Source organism: Parasteatoda tepidariorum, chromosome 3 (genome assembly GCF_982258835.1).
Source record: "Parasteatoda tepidariorum strain Cologne lab strain chromosome 3, Ptep-v5.0, whole genome shotgun sequence".
Taxonomy (NCBI): domain Eukaryota; kingdom Metazoa; phylum Arthropoda; class Arachnida; order Araneae; family Theridiidae; genus Parasteatoda; species Parasteatoda tepidariorum.
Window position 1 is genome coordinate 115,968,903 of NC_141757.1, and position 19,462 is coordinate 115,988,364.

General features: G+C 28.0%; 1 protein-coding gene across 2 annotated transcripts in view; it reads left to right on the plus strand.

The window, feature by feature from the left end:
• Window positions 1-3,297: 3,297 nt before the first annotated feature.
• The window catches only part of su(w[a]) (suppressor of white-apricot), a 40,442-nt gene continuing 24,277 nt past the window's right edge, over window positions 3,298-19,462 (plus strand). The window contains exons 1-5 of one of the 2 annotated variants that reach the window (XM_087159963.1): window positions 3,298-3,618; window positions 8,485-8,633; window positions 11,312-11,428; window positions 13,589-13,656; window positions 18,577-18,787. In XM_087159963.1, coding sequence (XP_087016089.1) covers window positions 3,440-3,618; window positions 8,485-8,633; window positions 11,312-11,428; window positions 13,589-13,656; window positions 18,577-18,787 — 724 coding nt within the window. In that variant the 5' untranslated portion in view covers window positions 3,298-3,439. The remainder of the gene's footprint in view (window positions 3,619-8,484; window positions 8,634-11,311; window positions 11,429-13,588; window positions 13,657-18,576; window positions 18,788-19,462) is intronic. The other variant, XM_087159962.1, reaches the window with a different exon arrangement.

The following is a 19,462-nucleotide window of genomic DNA, read 5'->3' on the forward strand; positions in this document are numbered from 1 at the left end:
AAAAACATATCATCAAAGAAAGCTCTTATTTTATTAAGCATTCAATTAATCCCTTCTCCTCAGTTAAGTTCATTGACAGTTAGATTTTTATTGGATGTCATTGATACGTGACACCGATATGGTTGACACTGAGATATGATCACACACAAAAGTATCAAATTTAAATTAAATAAGGGGCCGTTCAAAAAGTACGTACATCCCGAAGGGGGGGAGGGGATTTGCTATTATGTACGGTTTTGTACGATGGGGAGGGGGGGAGGTATTATACAAAGTACGTACTTTATAAACATACACAAAATTTAAATTTGACTTTATCCTACACACTCCTCAAGTAAATATTTAATTTTATTTAAAACATAATTATTTTAATTTTTATGAAAAAGGGGGGTAGACTAATAAAATGTACGTACTCTAAGGGGGGGAGTAAGACCTTATGTACGGTAATGTACAAAGGGGGGGAGGGGTTTAAAATTTCTCCATTTTTGTGTACGTACTTTTTGAACGGCCCCTAACTCCCATTTTTGAAGAAGATAATTCAGTTGTTCACTAATCCGGGCAGTTAATATATATTTTACGAATCCTTATAAGTAATGGAATAAAAAACGTGTGTAGGGATCAAATTAATATTTAGGAGAGAAAGAACGCACACGCTGCTAAACTTTGATCAAAAGCATGATATAACGAGGTTAATAAGAGATGAAGGATTAAAATCATCTGAAATTATTTTTATCGAGAACAAAGTTTTAAGGCGTTTGTGATAGAAAGTATATTTCAAAAAAATCAACAGGTATTTTTTGTCTCTTCCTGACTCAAAGAACATTTGGTTAGAAATTTTTTTTTCTCCAGATATATCAGATATTTCAATATACATATATCAGATATATCAAAATACATATATCAGATATTTCAATATAACATATATCAGATATTTCAATATAGCATACTAGAATAAGTTATTAGTTAAATAATAAAATCATAGGAACCCGAGTACTTAAGTTTTTTAATTTTAACACTGTAAAAAAAGTTCATGTTTATTTTATCATTTGGATATTTTCGCCATTACAAATACAATACTATTTGCTCGAATTTTATTCAGATGTTGACAAAAGACAACCTGATGAACCGTCAAATTTTCTAACAGTAATGTAGAAGAATCATTTTTCACTTAAAAAAAAAAAATAATGGTAAAAAGGGAAGCAGAAAATAAATCAGTTTATTGAATCAAAATATACAGGCAAGTTCATCATAATTCCAAATTCTGGACGTATCAGTTTTATAATAAAGCATTTACTCTGGTTTTTGGAGTGGTTAATAATGGTATAAATATTTTTCTTCCTTGCTTGAATAAAAATTTGAGAAAACAATCATATTTTGCATTATACGTGAAGGGAAACCACGAAAATATCTTTCAGATGGCTTGATTCCATTTAGAAGTTCAGTAATCGCAATGAATTTTTTTTTATAATGAATCATTTTTCAGCATCTTTGAGAGACTTTTTTGTGACTATAACGAGATGTTCTTCAAATTTTTGTAGTTTTTAACCGAAAATCAAAGTAACTCGCTATTTTAGTATCGGAATAAAACCATTTACGTTATAAAAATAATTATGTTTATAAAAATAATTAAGTTATAAATAAATTAAAGTTAAGTTAAAATAATTAAGTTAATTAATTATTTTAATTAATTAATTATAAATTAAGTTAAAATAATTAAGTTAATGAATAATTAAGTTAATAAATAATTACGTTAATAAATAATTAAGTATAATCAAGATTAAATTGAAATTAAAATTATCTAATTTCGCGTTACACGCTATGAAAAACAGACAAAAATGTTTTTCAGATTGCTGTTATTGGTATATAAAATAAAATAATTTGCAATTTAAGTATCGGAGTAAAATTATAGATAAATATTTTTGATTATTATTATCCTTAATAGATAGGTACCATCTTTTTGAGCAGAACGAAAAGCTCTTCTTATTAACTCAACCCAGAAATCAAAGTGTGAGCTTTTTTATTTTGTGAATGTAATGAAACACCCTTATTATGCTTAATTCAATTCAGAGATCAAAGTAATTAACAATTTAAGTATCAGAATACAATCATATTTATGAAAGTTATAAGAATAATTTATTTTAATGAAGATTAAATAAAAGTAATCAAATTTGTGTTACATGCGAAGGAAAACCACGAAAAAGTCTTTTAAATTGCTTAATAGTAATAGGTTTCCAGCTTAATGTTGATTATCGCAATAAAATTATTTTTTAATAATCAATAATTTTTTTTTATCGTCTTTGATAAATAGTAAATGCTGTGAAATGCTCTAAATTTTTTTTGTACTTTTTTGAATTTTTGTAGGCAACCCAGATATCAAAGTTACTTGTAATGTAATTTAAATACAGGAATGAAATTATATTTTGAAAGACTTTTTGAATGAAAATAATTAGAATTTAGATTACGCACAAATGAAAACCATGAAAAAGTTTTAATAACTAACTAACTGAACGCTAACAGGCAATTATGAGACTCTATCTCAGCAATTATTAACATTTTCCAATTTATTGTTCTTCATGAAATTAAATGCTTTGGGCAGCTTGGATTGCTTAAAAAACTGTTCTATTTTATTTTAATTATTTATTTATTTTTTAGTTATTTTTTATATTTTTTTATATATTTTTAATAAGCACTTAAATTGTTTTTTTAATATTTATTTTAAGTATTTGAATTTCAGAACAATATAAAAATCAATTTTTTAAAATACATTAATTTTTTTCATTTAAAATTCACAAATTATAAATCTTTAAAAAAAATGTGTTCTGATTTCTGGCACAGAGACAGAATGTTATTATTTATCATAACAATTTATGAAAATCAAATAAAAAAAATAGAGACCAGTGATGTGTCCAGTGTCTAAGTACACCCTGACATCTGTTTGGTACAGTGATTGATCTTTCCATCTTTATGTCTTTGTTTGAGTATACACGAGCAAAGGAGGGGATACAAGCCTCTATATTCATTGTCTACGAAGTACTTCGATTGGTTTGAACAAATTATCAAACTGAGCTTGCGCGTTATTAAAATTGTGCAGAACAAAAATGCTAAAAACGCCATTCTAGTAAACCTGACAAAACGATTAAGCGATAACGATGAAAACGTTGGTGTAATGGACCAATCAAATGCCTCTATTTATTAAACAGTTGGTCAGCCAAGCAACAGCCTAAAAAATAATGATAATTATCACTATTTTTAAATTGAATTTAAAAAAAAAATGAGCTTTATGAAGAAATAATAATAATGATTGATTATGATGCTTCACTTTTTGCTTTTAGTTGAATTTTTGTTAAGAATTCGAATCTCAAGTTTCATGTTATATAACTGCAACTTTGTCTTGTTCTTCTTCATCAAAAGATCAAATTCATAAACATTACTTTCAATTAAAATGGCGGACATCTCAAGCTGGAACGTCGAATTGGGGGCTACCAAAATTGATCCAAATGAAAAGCTATTTTTATTTGGATATTCTTGCAAATTATTTCCTCCAGATGAAAAGGCTGTCTACATTGAAAAAGGGCAGCATCTCATTCCATGGATGGGAGATAAAACTCTTATGATTGACCGGTATTATAAATATTGACTTTTAAATGTAAATTCTAAGTAAATGAAATGAACCCAATGTTTTATATAGCTGATTTTAAAGTTAGAACTTACCTTTCTCAAAATGAAATACTGTGAAGGATAATATTTATTTTATGAATTCCCTCTGAGTGAACAATAGGAGTTTTAATGATCATCGTCATACTTCTCATTAAAAATATTCACATCATGCAAAAAAAAAAAAGGGAAGATAAATAAGTTTTGGTGGATATTTACGTATTGTGATCCGTCGCGCCAACTGCAGTCACCAAGGTGCCAAATAGATTTTAAACTTGCAAATTAAAAAAAAAAAAAAATAGATGTTTGCCCAGTGGTGGCCACGAGTTATACCTTCGAGTTGGTCCCTTACTGTGTGTTTATTTTAGTTTATTGTGGGCACTGCCCGGAAGTTGCCAAGACTAGGTGATTATTCTGTCACAGATCATAATACATAAATCTCCCCACAGATCACATTAGGGAAATAATCCTTGCCGAATGATTATAAATATTTTGAAAAATTCATTTAGATATTGGTCAAAAATATTTCTATGTCATGATTTGTTGCGCCAACTATAGTCGCTGTGGTGTCAAATGACTCAAATGGATTTTAAACTTGCACATTTTTCTAAAAAATAGCATGTAGCCCTTTGAGTTGGTCCTCGGTGATTTATTTTTTTTAGCTTTCTGCGATTTTTCTGCCGCAGATCGCAAAAGAGACATTTTTCCAGTTTGCTGGGGGTTGGTATGAGTTATATCCTTCAAGTTGGTCCTATTCTGTGATGATTGTTTTAGTTTTTCACGGGCCACTGCCTGGAAGTTGCTAAGACTTTGCCATTATTCTTTTGCTAATCAGAGTTTGGAAATCTTCCCTTTGATAGAAAATTATATGATTTTTATATTCTTTTGGCAATGAATCCGAAATTTACTATGTATCTCGAACTGACTTTGAGAAAGGTTTCTATTCAGAAATAATAGCCTAGTTTTGGGAACCATGAGAAATTAAAAAAAAACATAGGTAGCGATAACTAGAAAGGTAGTATAATTTGTAGATACCTTAAGAGCAACATATAAAATCAACTTATATTTTACTCACAAATTTGTAATAAGATATATATTATAACATAGGATATTATAACTTTAGGACCTTTGCGATCTATCAATATAGAAATATCCCCAAAATATTCCATTTTTTTCAGGCTAGCTGGTGTCGCCAAACTTTTAGGATCGTGTATATTTCTAATGCACTACTTTCTTGTTTTTCTAAATTAAGAAATAGTCTCCTTTCGTCGCACCTAATTATTGTCTGTTCTTTATGATATGAACCCTAGACTTGATCTGTGTTGGTAGCAGGATTTGTGATTTTTTAAAAAAAGTAAAAAAAATCAGATGTTTTTTATTTAAATCGGATTTGTTTGATTTTAATCAGATTTTTTTGATTTTTTCTCAAATATATTGTAAAAACTTTAATTTATGATTAATCATTTTATCATTATAATACATAGCTTTGAGTGCTTAGCAACCATTTTGAAACAAATGTATGATTGAAATTTAAAGACTAGATGAAATAGAGGGTTTAAAAAAGACTTCAGGGGTCTGTCTAGGGTTTTCTGAAAGGTACTTATTTTGTGAAAATTTAGACATAATTTGTAAAAAATAAAAAATCAACACAAAAATAAAATTTTAAGAAAAAGTAATTTGTGAAGGTACCGCTAAGCAGTAGGGCTGGGCAATGTCAGAATTTCGATATTGTGGTATATTGTGAGCTTCATATCACGATATTATGATATACCGCGGTAATTAAATTGTTATGTTGTATATTATAAATGCTAAGACTATTTTGCAATTAAAAATTAATGTGTTTAAAGAGCATCATTTAAAAAAAATGGGGTACTTATCCTATATTAGCTCGCAGCATAATTATCACATGGAATCAACTAATTATAAAGCATCATTATTTTAAAACAGAAAAATTTTATTAATATAAACATCAATTACTAATATAAACATCAACACAATTATAAACATCAAAACAGTTATAAACATCAACACAATTATAAACATCAACAATTATAAATATCAACACAATTATAAACATCACAAGGAGATCCGACAATCTCGGATATTTTTAAAATCAGAAGCACGCTATTCTCAAAATGAAACCAAAATCAGTAACTAAGTATACCATGGAGGGTTGATATAACGTGCGGGTGTTTGAAATCCGATATCGCCAATACCACGGATATGACGCATGCGCTTTAAAGTCAAATGATACCACAATATATTGTAGGAGAAATTTCTAGCTGCCGAGAGGAGGTACCGTAAATATTACGCGCAAGCCTTTGAGTTCTTCACCCCTAAATCAATCACGTGCCATACCAATACCTCCTAGATACCATACCATACCGCCACTTCCTCGCCGCCGGTCGGCCGAAGATATTGGCTAGCGGTGAGTACCGAGAGGTGCAGGCATACCGAAGTTCAATAACTCGGTATTGCCGAAGAATATACTTCCGAATATCATTACCGCGGTATCAAAGAAATACCGGTAAATGACGGTATTACGGTATATTGCCCAGGCCTACTAAGCAGTAGTAAATTTGGCTTGGACAGACCCCTGTTCTTTAACTATTAAAACAAAGTTTCAATTACCAAACCATTGTTTTAATTTAAAATTGTGATTTTTTTCTCTTGATTTTTATTATGACAAAATTAATGTATCAGATTGTGTTTATAAATGTAGTTAGTTCCGCAGTGGACTGATCGTTAAGACACGGTTCCCAGCAGATCACCGAAGTCAAGCATCACTGGCTGCGGTCAGTGTGCGGGTGGGTGACCACTTGGATCAGTCTGCGTAGGGACCGAGGGTGTGCGGTATTGGTCATCGTTAAACTGTGCTACCGTAAAGTGCTCGACTTCGCGTGCAGGTCGAAGCGGGGGTGCCATCCCCTCCGCAGAGGATTAAAATTGTGATGGCATGTCTTCGGATCATCCTCCGGGATGTTTCCCAGACCGTCGCCAATAGCCCATTGTGCATTTCTAGTGCGATGTAAATTAACAACAGCAACAGTAAATGTAGTTATTCATCAAAAATAAATAAATATTTTATCTATATATTTTTATATTAAAATATTCATTTTAATCTTATGTCAAAATAGATAAGTTAAGCTAAAAAAAATCTGCGTACTCATTAGAATTTCTTTTCTCACAAAATTTCTTTATAGAAAATCTGATAATGTCAAAGATACTGTAAACATATTATGAGAAAAAAATGCCAGTTACCAGTTAATAACTCTACTACTTCAAATAAACTTAAAAGAAAGGCTCATGGTTTGAAGGTGCTTATATCAGAGAGCATTTAAAGTATCAATTTTTGAAATTAAAAGCTCATATAACTTTTTATATATCAGGGGTCTATCTAGGTTTTTTTAAGAGATGCCTATTTTGTGAAAATTTAGACATAATTTTTGAAAATTAGACACAAAAATATGGCAAAATAAGAAAATATTTTCAAAAATTATCACTACGAATAAAAATCATTTATGACTGGTAAATTTCTATATATATATATTTTTCCCACATGTTCAAAAACAATTTTGCTATTGTAAAATTTTGGGCTTAAAATTGCATCCAAATTTAAAAATCATTGTCCATAGTTAAATTTCAATTGGAATTTAATAAAAACATATATTTACAGCACTGAAACTTATCCTTATTTTGAGAACATTTTCAATGATCATACAGAAAAAAGTTCCTAGGAGAAAAAAATAAAGGTTTCTTAGAATATTGTTTAAAATAATAGTTCGAATTTTGACTTCCTGTAAACTTTACAAAGTGACCCTTGTCATTTCATTTATTAAAAAAAGCTTGCTTTAATATGGCGTAAGCTACAGGTTAGGCTTACCACACCGCACTGACTGTCCAAACATGTGCTACCTATTCATAGAAGAGCTCCTTTTCCCCCCAGATTGCAACGAGAACAGGGCTTGCATGGTACTAGCCAGGGGTCTGACCAGGTCGAATTTACTACCGTTTAGCAATAGTTTCACAAAATACTTTTTCTTAAAATTTTATTTTTGTATCCCTTAAGAAACAATAAATCCATATTTTACCATATTTTTGTGTTGATTTTTAAATATAATTTTTAATTTTTCACAAATTATGTCAAAATTTTCACAAAATCGGTACCTCTCAGAAAAACCTAGACAGACCCCTGCTAGCGCTTTTACTTTCACTTCAATTAAGGAATGGAGAAGCTGACGATCCTTCCTCCCATGGTGTTTCGGGATCCCGGCATGCTTTCAGCCAGGCATGGGGTGGAAAAGCACTTTTCTTACAAACCATATGGGAAGCGAATTCTTCTCATAATAGCAATTCACGGGAAAAGTTCCATTACAAATTCAAATGCTTAATTAACCCGGGGCTAATCGTTTTTATAGGTATACAACAAAATTTTAAGAAGCAGGAGGGGAATATTAGAACTCGCTTCTTTAAAAGTATTTTGCGAAACTACCGTTTTTCCTTATTTTGAATTTCTGAAGGTCCTGCTAAGCGGTAGTAAATTTGCCCTGAACAGACCCCTATATATATATATATATATATATATATATATATATATATATATATATATATATATATATATATTATTTGTCATATAATTATGAAACAATGTGTTCATTCTGTAATATATTACTGAAAATAATTTAAAAAGTAAATGTGATGTTCAGAAATGAAGTTTTGAAAAATTCCTGTGCATTTTTCTCTTCTTTAAAGTCATTGTTATTTACACAGAAAGTGAAAGATTTATGAAAAATTTGATAATTTTTAAAAACTAATAATATATTCTTATTACAGATATGATGTTCGAGGCTATTTGCACGATTTGAAGCAATATGAGCCAAAACCTGGAGGTTATGATCATTCGTCAGATGAAGAAAAACTTATAGATGAAGAGCGGTACCGTTCCTTACGAACCGACATGACCGAAGAACAACTTTATCAAGGTATTCAACGTTATTTATTCCTGACAAAAAAAATATATTATTTAGAATATTTTAATTAAAGGCTTCAGTTATTATTGAAATTAAATTGTATGTGAGGATTATAAAAATATATTCTGCTTCTACAGATTCTTCATTGGTAGAAAATATCTTCTTCAAATTATTTAACATGTGGCTATTCTCAGTAATTTGATGTTGATACTATCTTTTTGCAATAATGTGTCTCAGTTTTTTTTGTGCAGAAATAGTATTTGGTCATCGATTGGCAACTGTCTTTGCTGGTGTAGATTCAGCAAGCTAGTAGGAGGAAGCCGGATCTTGCAGAGTGAAAGACTGACTTCCATATTGTAAACAATTTTTGGGAATTATTTTATTATATTTTATAGTAAAATATGTTTATCAGTTGTAGTCTATAATTAAAGCTGGTAATCTGATTATTAATTTTGTAAAAGTAATTCTTTGGGTATAAATATTTGTTTACTTCTTGATTTGAGTTATAAAGTTGTTATACTTTTAGATTTTAATCAATACTAACTCTAAAGAAATTCTTGTAAAATTGTTATTTAGTTGCTATCATCCTACTAATTATTTAATAATGATTCTGTAATAACTTAATAATGATATTTTGTTGTAATAACTGCTGAAAATAATCAGGTTGGCAGCTTGTATTGTTTATAAAGTGGGTTCATAAAAATAGTTTAATTTTAAGGCAAATCATATCATTTAAGCACCTTATTTATTATTAAAAGAAATGTAATACAATTTTTTTATAAACCCTCTTTAAGGATAAACTATCACAGTATTACTGTTTATTTATTATTTGGATTTTGGTTTAATTTAAGAAGCATTTTATCCGAGCAAATAATATTTAGTTTAAATTTTTCTTGTCTATATATCCTGACATTGATAAGATCTTTACTTCCAAATAGCACTTAGATTGCAATTTAATTTTCTTGAAATGGATTATTAAAAGTTTTCAGGGAAATAAATATACTACTATTTTTATAACTTTTTGGCGGTTTAAGTTTGTATAATACAATTAAAAGTTAATAGGCAAACTTTTTCTGATGAACTTCGAGAGATTTTGGGTCTTTTTTCTTCTTCTCACAGATTAAAATTTAATTTATCGAAAATTTCTTTTGTTAGCATCATAAATGCCTGTTTTTCAAAATGTAAACTGATTTAGCTCTCAGACATTAATAGTATTCTTACATAAATATAGTATTCTTAAATAAATATTTATTAAAAATTTTCTTGATCATTTCTCTACTATATGTGCAGAATGTCATTGCTTTTATTCATACTCGTATTGAATTTTTTTTCTAAAATTTGTGTTTATGAATAAATGAGACTTCAAACCTTTTATTTTTAAACTATGCCATCCCATAATAACATCAAGTTATTTCAATAATATTATTAGCTACTTTATTTTAAAACTTTCTTTATCAGAAATGTTTGGTTAAGTTTAAATTTATTAGCAGTTACAGTGATAGTTTATCAGTTGTTAATTATTTAATTTCCTATGCAATAATAATTCATGGTCTATTTCATAACTAGGTCAAGTCAGAAAAGCATATTGAATTGGTTTGTATGTCAAAAAATGTGGGAAAATTTTATATGAAAATATATGGTTTGTATGTAGGCTAAATTTATGGTAAAATTCATTAACTATATAAATTTTTTGATTTAATTCTTTTCATGCTTCAGTGTTAGTTTTTTAGTTTGTACTCGTCGATACTTTTTCCATTTATATTGAAAATGATATTAAAAAAATTTAGTGAAAATGTATAGATGTTTAACAATTTAATTTATTGAACTGTTATTATTGGTTTTACTTTGTTACGTATAAATATACATTGTGGGTATTTTTCTTCATCAAGAAAATAAATATAACTTTAAAAGTGAAACATTAAATTGAACAAATGTAACTTTTTTCAATGCATTTGATATCTCTAATTTCATAAAATAATCACAGAATTTTATATTATGTGAGATCTTTTAATCAAAAAATTTTAATAATTTAAAATAAAACATCAACATTTTGGATAGATTTTTAAAACGTGTATTAATGGTTAATTGTTTTTTCCAAAATTGTCTTTGTTTTAAAAAGTTATTTCATTATTAATCTTTTAGGCTTACTTTTCTTTTCTCCATGCATAATTTCTTAATTTGCAGATATTACAAAATGAATTGTGATTAATGAGTTTAATTTTTCTCCTTATAAATTTTCATTTCTGCAACAGCAATTCGGAAAATGTTATTTATAATTAAAAAGTGTTTGTACTAAAATTGTACGATTAAATACATTTAAAATTAATTAAATACAATTGAATTTGCATAGTTTTGGAATTTAATCAAGTGTCGGTCTACAACTTGCTAAAGATTACATTTCTCATTGGTTTATTATACCTTTTTTTTTTTTTAAATTTACCTTTGTTAACTAAAGTATTTAATTTATAGAGCTGCTTAAAGTTTTTACAATAATTGTAATTTTGAAAAAAAAGTTGCTTTTATTATAAAATTTATAATTGTTTTATTTCTCATGTCATCACATCTATCTCTAGTGAAAGACAATGTATCTAACAAATATTGTTATTTTTAAATTTATTTAATTAATGAATTTATGTTGGCTTGTTTATATATGCTTTAAAGAGTTCTAATTCTTATTGCTATTGTTATAGAGGAGGAATTGAAACGATTACGTGCTGCTATAGCTGGGGATGGAGCATATCATGAGATAGGTTTCAGTTATGATAATCCTGAAAGTGATAATGCAGAAGAATCATCAACATTGAAAGGTAATAAAAATTCATTAAGAGATTTTATTTCAATTTAGAGTTTTAGTAACTAGGCAGAAAAAAAAAGAATATTCTTCCCTAGGTTCAGGATTTTTTTTTTTTTTTTCAGTTTCTATTTTTACATCTCTCTTTCTCTCTCTTGATATATATATATATATATATATATATATATATATATATATATATATATATATATATATATATATAAACACACAAATATATATATAAACACACAAATAATAATAGAAATAAAATATAAAAAACTTATGGGAAAACTTGAAGGTCTTCATCCCTTACGATGAATGAGAATAATTATCCTAAGATAAATATTCTCATAATCTTTATGATGGATCTGTATCGCTAAAAAATAAAAATGCTGTTGAAATTGAGTTTGAAGTAAAATAAAGCAGAAAACAAACTTACAGGCATTGGGCAAAAGTAAAAAATGTTTTAAAAATAGATATACTGATTCATGCAGAAACTCTTTATAGTTTGAATTATTTATGTAAAACCTATGAATCTGATTGGTAATGATATTGGAAAAAACCTTTTTGTCTAAGTTAGAATTAAAATCAATGCTCTTTTTAATTGGAAAGTTAAAATCATTACTTGTCAAAAAGTTTACATGTAATTTTACTATTTTCATTAATATTAAGAGTTAAATCTAAAAAATTTGCTTAAGAATTACTGCTATTAGTTTTATTAAGAATTAATTCACTTGGATATATTTATTCAACTGAAATATCAAAATCATTAAAATTAATAACAAAAAGATCATCAATAAATCTGAGAAAGAAGGAATCAATAGGAAGATTAACATACTATTTCCCGAATTTATATTCTTGTAAATAAAGAAAAATATTGCAAATATTAGTACTAAAATTATTTCCATGGGTATGCCATTAATTTGTTGAAAAAGGCAGTGATTATAGAGTATATAATTGTTGTTGAAGTTAATATGAACTTGAAATTTTCAATTGTCTTCATCAATAATATCATTGAAATTAAACATGCAATGAATTTGAAGAAGGTTATCAAGAATTTTATTAGTTGGAAGGGAAGTATATAAGTTTTTAAAATCGCAACAGCGTAGAGAATCAATTATTTAAAGTTTTGAGTGTATTTAGCACACCTGTATATTATTTTTAATATCCCCATTTAGGTGATTATTATTTTTAGTTAGCATATTAATTTTATTGTATACTTTTTTAAGAATATTTTCAAAGTAAATCCCGATTTTTTTCATTGCATTAACACCACTAGCAATAAACCTGAATTTGGTTGGGATTTTATGGAATTTTTGCAAAAGGAAAAGGAAAATTGTTTACATTATTAATCAAATGAAACTTTTAATCTGTGGATTAAAAAAGATGCAAACCAGATGCTGGAAATTTAGTTTTTTTCAGTGTATTTTGTTAGGTTCACTAATTCATTTTTGTTTAGTTATAGGATGTGTCAATTAAAGTGAGATTTCTATGGTCAATTTTGATATCTAAATCTGGCCATATTTTTGTATAATGAATTTTATATAGTAATATAATTTGATTTAATTAAATGAAATGTTATTATAAACATTTCATTATCCCGAGATAATTTGAACATTTTTCAATTGCCACTGTTTTAATATGTTGGGTCTGTTAGTAACTTATTATTCCTCTAGTTAAAACTTTAACTAATTTGCTGTTAATTATTATTATATAACATGTGATTTAATGTTTTTTATGCAACATTTTAACAAAAGTAAGATTATTTTGTGTTGAACACTATATTGTCTTCATTATTTTTCAAATATTTGAATTTTTTTTCTTTTGCGTTTTTCATAATCTTTTTTGCAATCACATGCCTATATACTTTCTAACTGACTTTAATTTATTTTTTATCTTAGTATTATTGAAGAGGTTATGAGATAAATTTGTTAAATGTTATTGTGAAGGGATTGATATTTCTTGAGTCTCATTAATTAATGATTTACTCCTCCAAGTCTTAGAATATGGCTTTTTTAAGATCAATTACTGATAACTTCTATCCAAACAAAAAAACTGATATTTCTTTACAAATCTAATGCTGAATTTTTCAAATTCTTTCAAAAGGCCACTCTGTATGTTTTTCCTTACTATGTCATTAAATTAACATATTTTAAATTGAATTTATATTTTACAGTTGAAGATCCAGAAGATGATCTGTACGAAATACCTGAAGGTCTTAAAGTTCCTAAAGGATTGGAAGTGGTAATTTTTTTTTTTTTTAAACTAACTAACAGTTTATCTAATTATTCATATCAAGGTTCTACTAGACATTTGTTTCAATTTTGGTGTAAAAGAAAATCATATTTGTTGCTATGCTTTTTAGTTAATAGTGTTGATTAGTAATATTTTTGTATTAAACAAATACTAAAGCTAAATAATTTAAATCATACGTTATTTCATGTCTACAGTTATGATTTATAATTTTTAAGATAAGTTGCCAAATATTCCAAAAAATTGAATAAAGATCTTTCTTTATAAAATTAATATTACTTAAAATATTTATGTATTTCATTTAAAAATAAAAGAAAGAAAAGCATTGATTTCATGATGAGTTTAACAGATTTTTAATACTTAAATCTTACACCAAGTCTAAAATTATCTATTTAGTCTAAAATTATCTTACACCACAATAATAATAAATTTATGTTTAAATGTTAACCCTTTGATGCAGAATTTTTACTAAATATATCCTTCCTACTTTTTTCATCAATTTGCATTAATTTAATTCAAAATAAGTGAAAAATATTATATTTAGCATTTTAATAATTTATGGTTATGAATAGCATGAGACACTGGTGTCTTAAATAATTGGTCGCAATAAAATTGCACTTATTTGCTGTCATTAAGATCTCAGAGAAATAGTTAATTAAATTTTCTTTAATTTACAAAATCGATTAATGATAAATCTTTGAATAAGAATGAAAATCAAAGTTTCAAATTACTTTTTTGTTAATATTTTAGTACAAATATGTAAGATAATCTAAATTTTTTTTAGTAACCATTATAATTAAAAAATACTAAAATATATTTTTCCTAGTAATTAGAGCATCAGAAAAAATATATAAAAGGACTTCATCTGCATCAAAGTGTTAATATCCATTCAAAAAACCTTCAGAGTATGGTTCCTGAAATAAATTACTTTTTTACTTAATTTTTGATACAACTTTTATTTTTTTATGTATAGTTTTATCCATATTTGAAATGAACTATTCAAGTTTACCTAGGATTTTTAATACATTTAATTACCATGCATCATATAATTATTTTAATTTCTTACACAAATTTTTTTTTGAATATTTGGAACATTTGAAACAAACAAATATTAATAGATTTAGTTTCCATGATTAAGATCATTATAAATTTTTAACTTTCTGAAAAAATGTATTAAATATCTAATGCAATTGGATATTCTACTAAGAAAATCTTATCTGGGTACCATGAAACAAGATTAAAAACAACATACCATTGAAATTAATCTTGTAACAACTATTTATGATACTATTTATTGAGAATAAAGGAATTAATATTTTATTTTAATTAATTGTACGTGCAGGCAATTAATTAAAACTTCCATTCTGTTTTATGTTGCTGAACTAAAATTATGTTAAACCTGTGTAATGTTATTTGCAAATTTTAAAAATCTTTTACTTGCAAGTAACATATATTCAGTCATCAGTGATGCTTGTTATATCTTATCCTTAGCAAAGTGTTGTCTTAAATCCTCCAATTAGCTTTATGGATGTCTGTGTTGTACACATGAAAAAGATTTTGTTGTACCACCTTAGGCTAAAATTTATACACTGGTTATTCATCATCATATTTTGATGTAAAATACTAAATCCTATATCTGTATGTACTTTTTCTGGCAACGTCTATTTTACAGAGATTTTTTAATAATCAAAACAAACAAGTCTCTTTTTTTCCTTTTTCAAAACAAAAGAAAAAGAAAATAATATTTGTTCAAATTTTTTAATTTAATTTTCATCTTAATTTCATTTTTATACCAAATTATACATATAACATGCTTGCCAACTTTAACGGATTATCCGTAAAATGTACGGATTTACGCCTAATTTTACGGGCCTACGGATTAACCTGAAATTTATACGGATCCCCCGTTTTTAACGTTGTGCGATTAGTGCATCGGCAAAATTCCGCGATTATCAGCTGCTACGGAGCTAGAGTAAAACCATTTGTAAAGGGGGAAAACAGAAAAAATGACACGAGTTTTCCGATCTATTCCAAAGCAACACGGTAACCACACACCCCTTATAAGTGGCTTATCCTTCTAGCCATAGTAACGGCACGTTCACGTGTAAACCAGTTGATTGGTTATTCTCCTTTTCTCCCTCGTAACTGCTTCCAGTCTCACTCTAGTGAATGCGCTGTTCCCGTCATTATTGCCACTCCCCGTTTCAACTACGCCACTGAACTAGCCGATCCAAACGTCGTTCTCCCTCCCTCTGTAACGAACGAAAACGGTACTGAACTGTCGACTACTACTTAGCTTGTAATCACGCGGTGTGCGTTAAAAATGAAACCGAAGAAAACTTATTTTCAATCGTATAAGAATTCTTATACTGCAGAGTTTCCATGCATAAAAAAATCAAACAAAGGAGAAAAGTATGCTTATTGTACGATTTGTTTTTCTGACTTTCTAATATCGCATGGAGGTAGAAATGATATACATCGTCACGTAACCCGAATCATGCCAAGAACATTGAAAACGCTGAAAATAACCAAAGACTAAGCAAATTTTTTAAGCCACCTGATAATGTCCAAGATGAAGTAATGCGTGCTGAGTTATTGTTTACCTCTTTTTTAGTTGAGCGTAATGTTCCGCTAAATGCCGCCAGCCATGTGGGTCCGCTTTTTCGAAAGATGTTTCCGAAAAGTGAAATTGCGAAACGTTACGGATGTGCTAAAACCAAAACTGCATCCCTTGTCCATGAAATGGCTATGGATCGAACTTCAGAAATTATTAAATATTTGCAAGAACAAGCATTTACTGCAGCATGTGATGGTAGTCACGAAGCTGATTATAAGTTGTACCCAGTTGTGGTGAGTTATTTTAACGTGAATCTTCAACGCATTGAAAGTACTTTATTGGCAATCCCAAATTTGGACGGAAACTCCACAGGTGAAAATATAAGCTCCCTTCTTTTAAATGTGTTTGTTAAATATGACATTTCTTTTAGAAATTGTATAGCATTCAGTGCAGATAATGCTTCTGTTATGCAGGGAAAGAAAAATGGTGTGATTTCACTTTTAGAAAAAGAAAATGAGCACCTAATATCAATTGGATGCTGCTGCCATTTAATACATCTTGCCTCTGAAAAAGCTGCTGCAACTTTTCCCGTTAGGATAGATGAAGTTTTGGTAGATATTTTTTACCACTTAAAAAGCAGCGTTAATCGCAAGGACTCTCTTAAGAAATTTCAGGAAATGTATGGTAAAGAAGCACAAAATGTGCTTAAACATGTGTCAACTCGCTGGTTATCGTTAGGGAGAAGTCTTACACGCTTGGTTAATCAGTGGGATCCACTTATGAGTTATTTTAGAGCTGAAGTTTCTACTTGCAGTGTGTCTGTATCATCTACTTTGCCATTTTTCAAAATTCCAAAAGTTGTTGATAAAGAAAGCAGCACAGGAGTAGATAAATTGAAGAATAAGCCTAAAGTGGAAACTAAGACTTGTGCTATAATGAAACAGCCTTTGACTCATAAACAGGACCAAACTAATGATAAAAAAAGGAAAAGTTTTTCAGCAAGAAAGTGTGATTCCGATTAAAAGACATAAAGCTAAAAAAGATTCAACTTTATCCAAAGAAGAGAAAATTTTTATGTTTTTATCTTGAAATTTAAATAAGTGCTTTACAGTCATCTTCCCCACAAATTCATCGGTTAAGAGCTCTTCTTTTGGATCTGTTAAAAGAACTTTTTTCTAAATTTGTTAAACCTTCTGAGGTTAAAGGAAAAGAGTTAACATGTGTCAATTTTCATTCTTCTTTCAACCATAAAGATCAGCGAGATTTAGTTATAGGCAACGCAGCAATGGACTTAATTTCAAATTCTTCGGAAGAAGAAAAATCATTGTTTTATTCAGCTGTTATCAAATATTTCATAACTGCCTGTGAATATATTATTAAGAAATTCCCTTTAAATGATCAAGTACTCAAACATGCTGAAGTTGCTGACTTAAATAAAATTGAAAACTCCAGTTTTGAAAGTGTGAGATATTTTGCAAATTTGTTTCCCTTCCTTTTAAAAACAAAAAGTAATGAAACTGCAGAAACAGTTTTGCCAACTTCAGTTGGAAGATTTGAGTGAAATAACTGTTCCAGATAGATCAATTGATGTGCAGTGGTCAATGATAAGTCAAATGAAAGGTGCGGATGGCATGTTTAAGTATGAAAAATTGGGAAACATTGTATTGTCAATTCTTCTCATACCACATTCAAATTCAGAATGCGAGAGAATTTTTAGTTTGGTTAGAAAGAACCGTACTGAATCGCGAACAATTATGTCTAATAAAACTTTAGAAAGCCTGCTTATATTAAAAACCAAATTTTCTAAAATCTGTCACGAACAAGTGTTTGTAAAAGATTTTTTAATTAAAGCAAAGAAGGCTACTTCAGCTTCTTTAAATTCAGCATCCTCTTTTGCTGTTGATTTAGAGGAAAACCCTTAAAGAACTATTTTATTTTGCATATATTATTTTTTTAAAAAGTAGCATCATTGTAATAGAATTTGAAATAATTGTAATAGAATTTGAGATGATAAATGGATGGTTGATTAGATATTTCTGTACATTTTCTAACAAGTGCAAATTAAAAAATTTAATGAAAATTTGGTTCTCACTTCATCAACATTCAATCATGTGATAGATTCTATAATTAATATATTTATTATTCATTTGTAGTGTATTGTTACTTATTAAATAATTCGAATAGTCTTAAATTTTTCGTAAAAAAAGTTTTACTGATGGCAGTTTTTTTAAGTTGGCAAGTATGATATAAATATGTATAAAAAAAACATAAATACTGTGTAATAGGAATTTTTATAACTGGTATGTTGCTTAATTTTTAAAACAGATGCTTTACTGATTTTCATTTTTTTCTAGCCATATAACATGAAGATACATGCCATTATTGAGAAAACTGCAACTTTTGTGAGTGAACAAGGTGGCCAGATGGAAATCATAATTAAAATGAAGCAGCATGCAAATCCTCAATTTGGATTTATGCATTTGGATAATCCTTTGCATCCCTATTATAAACATCTCCTAAAGGAAATAAAATCTGGTTCTTACAAGCCAGTTCCTGTAAGACGAGGTACTTTTTAACTTTTCATTTTATTAGATTTTTATGTATTGTTTGCTTGAAACAAATTTATATATTTATCTCATTTCTTAATGTTTTCTTAATTATAAGTTGCAAAGAATCAAACTGTAACTAGTGCAAACTGCAGCCTTTAAATGTGCTGCCCCTTGTCTTGCAACCGAAAATTTGTAAACCTTGGAAGTTGTTCCTCAAATATATTTCAATCAGGGTTGGGTTTTTGACGTCAAAAAGTGGTTTTTGACATGACAAGGGTATAATACTGGTTTAAACCGTCAAAAACCCGTCAAAAATGTCAAAAACTAAAGTTTGCCAAAAAAATATATAAACTTCAAAACTACCAACAGTTGCCATGCATTATATTGAAATTTAATTATACTATAGGTACTCAGCAGGTTTTAAGATATTTTTTAATTAAAATTAAGGTAAAATAACAGATTTAAAATCTCTCGAAATTTATATTCAAATGCATGTGCAGAAAAATTTTGCACAAAATTTTTTTAAATATTTATATTTTGAAAAAAAAATTTTTTTTTTTGATACTTAAGAAAATTAAAAGTTTATTACTATGCATTTTTGACATATAAGGAACATATAACTAATATTTATAAGGAACTTACAAGTTATGTTGTATAAATACAAACTTGATACAAGTGTATGAAAAAATTT